This window comes from Pan troglodytes, chromosome 5 (genome assembly GCF_028858775.2).
Source record: "Pan troglodytes isolate AG18354 chromosome 5, NHGRI_mPanTro3-v2.0_pri, whole genome shotgun sequence".
In the NCBI taxonomy this organism is placed as follows: domain Eukaryota; kingdom Metazoa; phylum Chordata; class Mammalia; order Primates; family Hominidae; genus Pan; species Pan troglodytes.
The window spans coordinates 183,041,037-183,051,856 of NC_072403.2; the positions used below are offsets into that span (position 1 = coordinate 183,041,037).

General features: G+C 37.5%; 1 protein-coding gene across 1 annotated transcript; it reads right to left on the bottom strand.

The window, feature by feature from the left end:
• Nucleotides 1-321: 321 nt before the first annotated feature.
• On the bottom strand, nt 322-9,047 carry LOC129144425 (beta-defensin 125). Its single transcript, XM_054687001.1, has 2 exons — nt 8,990-9,047; nt 322-737 (listed from the first exon to the last, which is right to left on the bottom strand). Exons 1-2 carry the CDS (start codon nt 9,045-9,047, stop codon nt 322-324), a joined length of 474 nt encoding a protein of 157 aa, XP_054542976.1.
• Between the last annotated feature and the right edge of the window lie 1,773 nt (nt 9,048-10,820).

A 10,820-nucleotide genomic window follows, 5' to 3' on the forward strand; every position in this document is an offset into this window, starting at 1 on the left:
GCATGGAAAAATACATAGACATACAAATGTTCACTTAAGACAAAAATTAGCTCATATATTTGAGTACATCGGAGGAAGACAGATAAAGAATTTAAGTCCAATTAAGAAAATCCTTGTATCTTCTATACATTTCTGTCTACACATTTCTAATTGTAAGGCAACTCTCTTGGCTGTTGTGTTGGTAGTAGCAATTATGTCCATCCCCATGGTCATCCAATCCCTGATGGAATTTTCCTGGTGAAATTGGATTGGTAGAATGAGCTCTTTGGGTATTATTTCCAGCAGTATTTCTAGTTCTTCCATACCAGAAGTAAATGTTAATTAATTATGAGTAAGAGCTGTCTGAGAAAGCGGTGGCATAGTCTCGGAAGTAGCGGTCTCAGATGGTGGCATAGTAGTCTCGGGAGTAGTGGTCTCAGATGGTGGCATAGTAGTCTCAGGAGTATTGGTCTCAGGTGTCATGGTTTCTCCAAATTTAGTTGTGTCAAATGTTATCAGATCATTCAACATAGATACTGGGGAACCAGTAAAAGAGTCCACATCACTATAATCAAATGTTATATCCTCTAGGTGAATCATAGGAAATGCTGGTCGTCGAGTATATTCATGTGATATTATTATATAAATGCAGCATGATAGCTTGTTCCTACAAAGAAGTATGTACCTTTCAGTATCTAAACATCGTCTTCTGCAATGTCCTATATTATTCTTCCAACATTTTGGGGGTTCAAAGCTACCTGTAGAGAATAAAATATAGGTCAAATTTTTAACTCTGGCATCAACATAACAACTTTTCATTCATTCAAAAATTTACACTGACTGACATCTAGACTAATATGATGTCAAGTACAAAAAGCCATTGAAAGAGACAAACAGGAGAACAAAAGGTGTATATTAAAATTGTGCTATGTGCCATCAAAGAAGTTGTATGGAGAAAAGGAGAAATGTAGAAAAAGAGAGGGACGGAGAGAGAGAGAGAGCATACTGAGACTGATACGAAACCTAGAAAGAAAGGATGAAAATGAAAAGCCCAGGACCAGATGAATTCACAGCTGAATTCTACCAGATATACAAAGAAGAGCTGGTATCATTCCTACTGAAACTATTCACCCAAAATTGAGAAGGCAGGACTCAACTTTAACTTATTCTATGAGGCCAGCATCATCCTGAGACCAAAACCTAGCAGAGACACAAGAAAAAAAAAATTTCAGGCCAGTATCCTTGATGAACATCAGTGCAAAAATCCTGAACAAAATAGTAGCAAACTAAATCCAGCAGCACGTCAAAAAGCTTATCCACTACGATCAAGTAGCCTTTATCCTTGTAATGCAAGGTTGGTTCGACGTATGCAAATCAATAAATGTGATTGCTTATGGATAGCATTTAAAGTACAGAAAGTGGTAAACCATGGTGGGTTGGAATAATATGAGAAAAAAAGAGGACTAGAATTAAATTCTAGTGAGTTTCAATATTAAGAGATAAGAGATCAGATAAGAGGAAACGACTTAAAAGGACCAATAAGATAAGTCAGATCAAAACAGGAGAATAAGACTCTGGAGTCTTAAAGCAGACCCCCAGCAGAGCAGAGCTCCAGCAAAGATTTGAATATAATAGTTTAGTTGAGAGACAATTCCTCCTTAAAAAAAATCAGTGGAGAAATGTAGAAATCAGGAGAGCAAGAAATCCAAGAAAAGGTGAGTTATAACCTGTTATTATCATGAGATCATCTATCAACTGATGGCCAGCAGGATGGCTGTGTTCTGTTTGCTCAGAGGACAATCCCACAGGGAAGCCCAGCAGCCAGGCTACAAATAAGCCTCAGACTCATGGATGAGCCTGGGGGACATGTTACATTCCGTTATGTGAAATAGACACAAAAAGATAAATACCACATGTTTTCATTCATAAGCAGGAGCTAAAAAAGTTGAGTTCATAGAAGTAGACTGTAGAATAATGATTACTAGAGGCTGGGAAGGGAAAGGAGGATAGAGAGAGGTTGGTTAACAGATAGAAAATTACACCTAGATAGGAGGAAAAAGTTCCAGCATCCTATAGCAGGGGTCCCCAACCCCTGGGCAGCCAATGGGTACTGGTCCATGGCCTGTTAGGAACCAGGCTGCACAGCAAAAGGTGAACAGCAGGTGTGCAAGCATCACCACCTGAGCTCCACCTCTTGTCAGATCAGCCAAGGCATTAGAGTCTCATAGGAGCATGAACCCTATTGTGAACTGTGCATGTGAGGGATCTAGGATGTGTGTTCGTTGTGAGACTCTAATGCCTGATGACCTGAGGTGGAACAGTTTCATCCTGAAACCATCCCCACCACCACCTTCACCTCGTCGAAAAAACTGTATTCCACAAAACTGGTCCCTGGTGCCAAAAGGGGTCCACTGTTCTATAGCACTGTAGGGTGACAGTAGTTAACAATCATTTACTGTATATTTTCAACTAGCTAGAAGAGACGATTCTGAATGTTCCCAATGTAAAAAAATGACAAATGTTTGAGGTGATAGATATGCTAATTACCCTGATTTGATCATTACACATTGTATACATGTATCAAAATATCACTCTGCATCTTCTAAATATGAATAATTATTACACATCAACTAAAAGTAGAAGAAAAAATAGCATTTAGTTTTTATTAAAAAAAAAAAAAACAAAAAACTTAAAAAAATGTTTAATTGGGCATCAGGTCCTGAAGGTGCAGTGTTACAGAAAAACCTTGAAGAATGAAAGGGTGCACAGTTACAGTAAAAACCTTGAAGAACTAACATCCATTTATGTTTTCTTCCCATAATAGCCTTGAACTGCAAATAAGGGAATTACCACAGGAAAAAAAATATTACCAAGCCTCAAAGTTATTCTACATGAGGCTCAAAGGACCTGGACTATTTATCCAGCTTCCCCCGTAGTTGACAGATGATCCAGAGACAGCTGATAATTTTCTGGCATTTCTGGATTGCCCTGTACAGGGGTATTTCACAAGCAGTTGTTGAAAGACTGGAGATACTGACAGTTGCAAGTCGGGCTGATATGCATGAAAACAGAAAATGCATAAAAGGTTATGGGGAAAGTTGTATCAGATGTGACTACATTAAGCAGGAGAGGAGACTGTTTCTTAAAGGACAGAGTGGTCATTTTGTAGTCAAATACTGCTGAGAGGTTAAAAAAAAAGATGAAGGCAGGAAAATGTCCATGCTTTTAGTAGTATGAAGGTAACTTCATACTGAGGAGAGCAGCTTCCGAGTGGTATGAAAAAAGAAACCAAATTGCAGTTGGTCAAAATGTGAATGAGAGAGAAGTGAATGCAGGACCTGTAGATGAAACTCTTAAGAAGTTTAGCTCCAAAGAAAAGCAGAGAAATAAATAACTTGTTAGAGAGCAATGTAAGGTTAAGGGAAAGCTTTCAGGTTTGTTTTGAAGAACGAGAAATACCAAATGGTGCTTGCAAGCAATGAGAAAAGAAACAAGCAGTCTGGGCCCAGTGGCTCACACATGTAATCCCAGCACTTTGGGAGATCGAGGCGGGCAGATCACCTGAGTTCAGGAGTTCGAGACCAGCCTGGCCATGGTGAAACCCTGTCTCTACTAAAAAATACAAAAATTAGCTGGGCAAGGTGGCGAGCACCTGTAGTCCCAGCTACTCAGGATGCTGAGGCAGGAGAATCACTTGAACCCGGGAGGCGAAGGTTGCAGTAAGCCAAGATCGTGCCACTGCATTCCAGCCTGGGCAACAAGAGCAAGACTCCATCTCAAAAAAAAAAAAAAAAAAAAAAAAGCAGAAAAGGAGAGATTAATATAGAATAGGGTGATGAGATGACAGAAGGGCACAGTCACAAATCACACAGAGCAGACTGATCTTTAGATGGAGAAGACACGTTTCTCCATTTATGGCAAAGGGGACAGAGGAAATGAGTGAAAACTTCCTATTTGAATTGTTTAAATAAATGGGGCATGGGATAAGCTGAGGGGGAGAGCCATGTAGAGGAGAGGAACAGGACAATAAAAGACAAATAAAGGTCAGGACAAAATAGTTGTCTAAAAAAGAGGGAAGATGGCTGGGTGTGGTGGCAGAAACCTGTAATCCCAGCACTTTGGGAAGCCGAGGCGGGTGGATCACAAGGTCAGGAGATCGAGACCATCCTGGCCAACCTGGTGAAAACCTGTCTCTACTAAAAATATAAAAATTAGCTGGATGTGGTGGCACATGCCTGTGATCCCAGCTACTCGGGAGGCTGAGGCAGGAGAATCACTTGAACCAGAGAGTTGGCGGTTGCAATGAGCCGAGATTGGGCCACTGCAGTCCAGCCTGGTGACAGAGGAAGACTCTGTCTCAAAAAAAAAAAAAAAAAAAAAAAGAAGGAAGGTTCATTTACAAGAGAAATGCAGTAGGATTTCCAAGCAGTGTGACTACTCATTTGAGGGGTGAGGATATAAATCTAAAGGGAAACTAGTGTGCTGCATTGTATGTTCATTTATCAAGCAGTAAACGGCATGATCATCTTTCTCAAGACAATTGCCCAAGGAGTACCTAGATAAGTGTATTCTAGGCAGAGGAAGCCGCTAGAGATAAGGCTCTCTGGAGGAGGAAGCCTGGTATATGTGCAGAAGAGCAAGTAATTTTCTAAACAACCTCATTTGAACTGAATGTGATAATATATATAAAACATATATAGATGTATGTATGTATGTATATATTAGGCTCACAATAATTTGGTTTATATTTTATCCTCTGGGAAATGTTGGCTCTAGTCCAACTTCACCAATTATTTATTCTACCTTCACTCTTCTAGAGTCATTTATTCTATCTTTGTTATTTTACTGGCTTGATTTTACTTTGTACTTCGTGGAATTTTCTATAAGTTTCAAGTCTAGACCTTCCACTTCTTTTGTGCAAGACAGACTCTAACCTTGCTTCTTCATTCCTCACATCTACAAAGATTTATATCTTAATTTTTTTCCTCCAGCATTATCCATACTTGAAATATGTCATCTTGGCTCTCTTCTTCTCCTTTGTCTTTGAATCGCCTTGTTCTGTCAATTATTCTTCAAAATTGTTTCTCACTTACATTCCTTTCTACTGCTTTTAAATTATCCCCTCCATTCTTAAACTAGGCTGTAGTCACACAGTCATCAAAGTTTTGGGCCCCTACTATGGCGCAGGCACCATCCTGGGCCCTTGAGGTACATCTGTGAACTAAACAGACAAAAATCACATGGAGCTGACTTTCTAGCAGAGGGAGACAGATAATAAAAAGTAAATGCACTCCCTGCTAGACTGTATGGTTTACAGACTTAAATCTAAGACCTGAAACTATGGAACTACCTGAAGAAAACATTAGGGAAACACTTCAGGACGTTGGTCTTGGCAAAGATTTCTTGGGTAAGACCTCAAAAGCACAGGCAACCAAAGCAAAAATAGGCAATTAGGATTACATCAAACTAAAAAGCTTGTGCACAGCAAAGGAAATAATCAACAAAGTGAAGATGTAGCCCACAGAGTAGGAGAAAATATTTGCAAGCTATCCATCTGATGAGGAATTAACAACCAAAAGTATATTAATATAAGGAGCTCAAAAAACTCCATTGCAAACAAAAACAATCTGATTTTAAAACAGGCAAAAGATTTGAATAGACATTTCTCAACAGAAGACATACAAACAGCCAACAAGTATACATAAAAATATGGTAAAAACATGGTAAGGATGGTAATTTTTAAATGTATATTTTACCTTAATAAAAAAGTACATTATTTTGTAGATGAAAAGGTGACAAATGGTTTGCAGAAAGAAGGGAGAATAGATTTAAGGGTAATAGAAGATTCATAAACAGGAGTTGCACAAGCCTGTGTAACAAGGTGATGATTAAACAGCTTGAAGGAGGTAAAGGAATTAGTCACACCAGTATCTGAGGCAAGTACATTCTAGGCAGAGGAAACAAACAAAGCTCTATGGGCTGAGTAAGTCTGATATGTTTGGGGAAGAGCACTGGGGCCTGTGTGGCTGTAGTGGAGTGAACAAGGACTATAATAGTAGGAGATGAGGTGAGAGAGGTCATAAGGGCCAGATCCTGCAGGGCCAGGTGAGCCACTGTATGGACTCTTGTTACCGCTCTGAGTATAGAGGGGGCCATAGCAGAGTTTTGAGCAAAAGTACGTGATCTGACTTCCAGTGTAAGCGGATCATGCACTGTGTGTCTTCACAAGATGGTGGAAGGGAAGAGCAGAAGGACAGATATCATGAGGAAGCTATGGCAATAACACAGGTGAGAGATGATGGTGACTAGAATCAGAGTGGTAGCAATGGAGGTGACGAGAATAATTGCATTCTGGATATAATTTGCAGGCAGATGTAATAGACTTCCTGATAGATATGAGTGTCATAGGATATAGAAAAATCAAAGATAATTCCAAGAATTTGGTTTTAGCAGTAGAATGATGGCAATTGGGAAAAATTCATAATTTTTTTTCTAGAGTGACAACAGTCATTTTTTCAAAGAACTTCAGTCTGGAACTATTATGTTGTTAGGACATGTGATCTTCATCACCAGTATCTCAAAATCCTAAAATTAGAAATATGACTAGCAATTGTATGTTTCTAAGTAGGGGAGCCATCTAGCCAAAACATTATCCCATGTGTGGAGTTCTTTCTAAAACATACCAGATATACAATCAGCTAGCATCAACTTAAAATATATCTATGGATAGCAGTCCACCGATAGCTTGGCTTGGTAAAAAGTTGCTTCACAAGCCATCAGGTGCTATCTCACTTGAAAACACATAATATAAAGCCCAGAGAGACTAAATAGCTAAATTTCAAAACAAAACCTATAAGAGAACACAAAAATGAAAATCTCTAAATCAAAAGAAATGAAAACTACCTCTCCAAAATAAAAGGGAAAGAGAGACATGGACAATTTGTAGAAAAGTTAAATATACATTAAGCATGTATTTGAAGTTCGACTTCCCCATTACTCACAGACATAAATAAAAATTAAATATTTATATATAATATTTCATTTTTAGGACTTGGCAAGTATTCAGAAATTGATAATACATGAAGCAGACAGAAAAAAGTACATCTCCAGGAATTTTATGCTGAATGATTTATGTATAAGAAAGGTTATACTAGCCATCCTTGTCTATAAAATGTAAATGCACTTATTTATGCAAAAACAATTTGGCTAAGTAATTTAAACAGTATCCATTCTATAAAATTTATACAGTCATTGGAAATACAGTTTTTGAAAATATTTAGTAAATGGGAAAATACTAATAGTATAATAGAAAATTTATAAGTATGCTATACATTTTTATTCAAATAAGAAAACTGAGGAAGAACAATAGATCAAAAATATTTTGTCTCTTTTAACTTCTTTACAATTTTTTTACTTCTTTACAATTTCAAAATTTCCAAATTTTCAACAAATACAGCAGTTTATAATCAGAAATGAATGTAGATATTAATTCTGTAACTCACATTACATCAACATGTGAATCAAGACATAACAGATCATAGGCACAGTTATAACCATCTAATAGACATGAATAGCATCTTTCTAGGCAACATATAACACCTCCAAATTTAACAAAAGCCAAATTTCTTAGTATATAAAGATAATTAAGAAAGTTTAGAAATCTAATGGACTGGATGTTCAAACTCATTTATAACTAAAGTGTCATGAATTCAAACATCAGGACATCATTTTCACATATTAGACTGTAAAACTGAATGTAGTAGAAAACTGAATGTAGTAGAAAAAACAAAAAGGACTGATGAGGGTGTGGGAAGCTGACACTCTTGCAACTGGTGATAGGAGAGAAGAATAGTTCAGCTTTTCTGGTAGGTGGTTTGACTGTGTGTGTGTGTGTGTGTGTGTGTGTGTGTGTGTCCACGTGTCCAGTCATAAATGAAAAGACATACATTTGTTTACAAATTTTTCTTGCTGAATTGTTTTTGATAATTAAAGACCTATTTTTCATCAGTAGCGGAGTAATTAATGTGAGGCAATTCATCTGCTCCTCCTCAAAGTTTTACTTATTGATTAAAAATAATGAACTAGGTTTATGTATGGATAAGATGTCTCTAATATATTGCCAGTACATTGCAGAACAATTCACATGGTGCATTTGCAATTGCATTTTTTAAAAATCTAAAAGGTATACACATGCAAATATAAATACATTTGTATTTGCTAGGATATATAAGAAATTGGTAACATTGATTGATTCTGAAGGGGAAGACTGAAGAACTGGTATTCTTGGACAGACAAACATTTTTCTTTTCCTTAAACCCTATAAATCTATCGATTGCTTGATACATAAGTCAATTGCAAGTATTATTTTTTAATAAAAAGTTAACAATTTTCAAAAGTAGCATTATTAAATAGTGGAAACAGACTGTTCCTATTCATCTAAAATTAGAAGCTCCCCATTGGTCACTAGTCTGTCTATCCTGTCTTCACTCCACTTATTTCCACTTCTACCCCAAACATATATATTGTCTCTTCCATATGATAGTGCTACAGAATCTACAAACTGTCAATGGACTTGTTCACCGTACCTAAGAACATGAAAGTGAGGGCCTCCCTCTGAAGGTACTCTCCGGGCAAAGAAGAATTCAAGATGCTAGGAGAACTAATAGGACACAACAATGAAATAGATACAACAGAATAATCAAAATGGAAGTGAAGTGAGGCTGAACTAACATTGGATAGTTATGTAGAGAGAGAGATAGGGTGGCTCAGAGCATTAAGGAAATTCTTGTCTTTGGAGAAATGCCTCAGAGGACATCCCAGCTTGCTAGATGCCCCTAACAGAAAGATTCTCAGAGACTAGGGGCATGGAGCTGCCAAAATACGAGCATTCTGCTGCTTTGTTGGCCCAGATTTTTCCTGCAGATTCCCTCTCTTCCCATCATGATACCAGGGGAGCCCAAGGGCAACAACTCATCCTAGTCATCATCTCTGCTTTATAGGGTTCCATTACCTTTGGTCACCTGAGTTAGCAACCCACAGATAATGAAGGTCAGCATCAGGATATTCATGGCTCCTGGGAGAGAGGAAGCTCTGTGTCCTGAGGAATACAGAACACTGCACAGCAAGGAATTTAAGTGGTCACCTTTACTGGTCTATCATGGGTGATGAACCAGAGAAGGGGAAAATGCCATGCCACCCAGATCACCAGACCATTAATTTGCAACACTGAGTGTGCATGACACAATAATGTCTGCTTCTAGAAATTATTAAAGAAAGCTGAGGCCTTATGAGATAAGCTATTATCCCGTAGAACTGTAAGGTCTGATGGAAAGAAACAGCCCCAAGAGGAAGTTTTTGTTAACTTTAGATGGGCTCAATTGTCCTTCTCCTCTGTCTGTATGCAGCACTTTGTACATACCCAATGACAGCAGAATGGTGTGTAAAGATATCACTTGTGGCAGTCCAATAGCTTACAACATCCGGTATTCACCTTTTCTTCTGAGTGATCACCCCAATATGAATTCCTGTGAAACAAGAAAGACACTTTTTAACTAATAAGTTCATAAGATTCCATCAATTATGAGACAGAAGGAATTTGGAATGAAAATAGTGAAAACAGGAAAACAGGTTTTATTGGTGCTCTTCTTTTTCCCGTTCTGCTGTCCCATCAACTCTTTTCCCTCATTCAGAAATACAAATAAGAAATGAAATATTGAGAGAGAGGAAACATTTTAAAAGGAGAGGGAGAGAGAAAGAGAGAGAGGAGAGAGGCCCAATGTAACATTATGCCCCCCATCCCCACTACCAAAGGAGAAAAATATAGGAGACATTTGTGAAATTGCCCAGTAGGAGTGATCAGCATTTTATCTCCTGGAAGAGTTTGCTGAGCTGTATTTCTCCCACATATGTTTAATACCACTAGATACCAAGGAAATCAGGAAAATTTTTAAAAAATTTTCTAAACAGCTGCACTGTTTAGAAAAAAAACTGTAGCTCACTGCCCGTGTTCATTTAATTTTACATTAACATGCTCTGGAGGCTGACTGATTTTCAGTGTGAAAATACAATATACAAACTGTTCTTGGAATTATTTTTAAACAGAACTAACATCAGAATCATCTGAATAATCAGAATCATCTATTTTGGAAAAAACTGGATTCATTAAATGACTCTTTGGCCAAAAACTGTTTGAGAACAATGTTAACGTGGGAATGCTACGCTTTCTAGAATTTGACATTTTCAGCGATCAAGAATTTCTATATTTTGTAAATGGAAATACCACTGCTAACAACAAGATGCTATAAATAGAATGATGATTTGTGTTTTCAAAGTCGATATATTAGAACGATGTGAAAATAATAATAAAGGTGAGATATTTTGTGGCAAAGTTATCTCAGGGTAAACCCTGCAGCTGCAAGTGCCACCAGCGAGTATTCTGGGTGAAAATGGGAAAAGGGTTAAAAATGCAGGATGGCCAAAGCCATCCTAAGCAAAAAGAACAAAACTAGAGGAATCACATTACCTCACTTCAAATTATACTACAAAGCTATAGTAACCAAAACAGCATGGTACTAGTATAAAAACAGACACATAGAGCAATGGAAAAGAATAGAGAACACAGAAACAAGTCCACACATCTACAGTAAACTCATTTTTGACAAAGTTGCCAAGAACATACTTTGGGGGAAAAACAGTCTCTTTAAAAAATGGTGCTGGGAAAACTGGATATCCATATGCAGAATAATGAAACTAGACCTCTGTCTCTCACCATATACAAAACATTAAATCAAATGGATTAAAGACTTAAAGCTAAGATCTCAAACTATGAAACTACTATAAGA

Excerpts from the sequence above, each read along its gene's own strand:
- LOC129144425 (XM_054687001.1), bottom strand. The coding sequence starts at position 9,047 with ATGAATATCCTGATGCTGACCTTCATTATCTGTGGGTTGCTAACTCAG. Across the intron at positions 738-8,989 it reads GCTAACTCAGGTGACCAAAG|GTAGCTTTGAACCCCCAAAA; the intron begins GTAATGGAACCC and ends TATTCTCTACAG.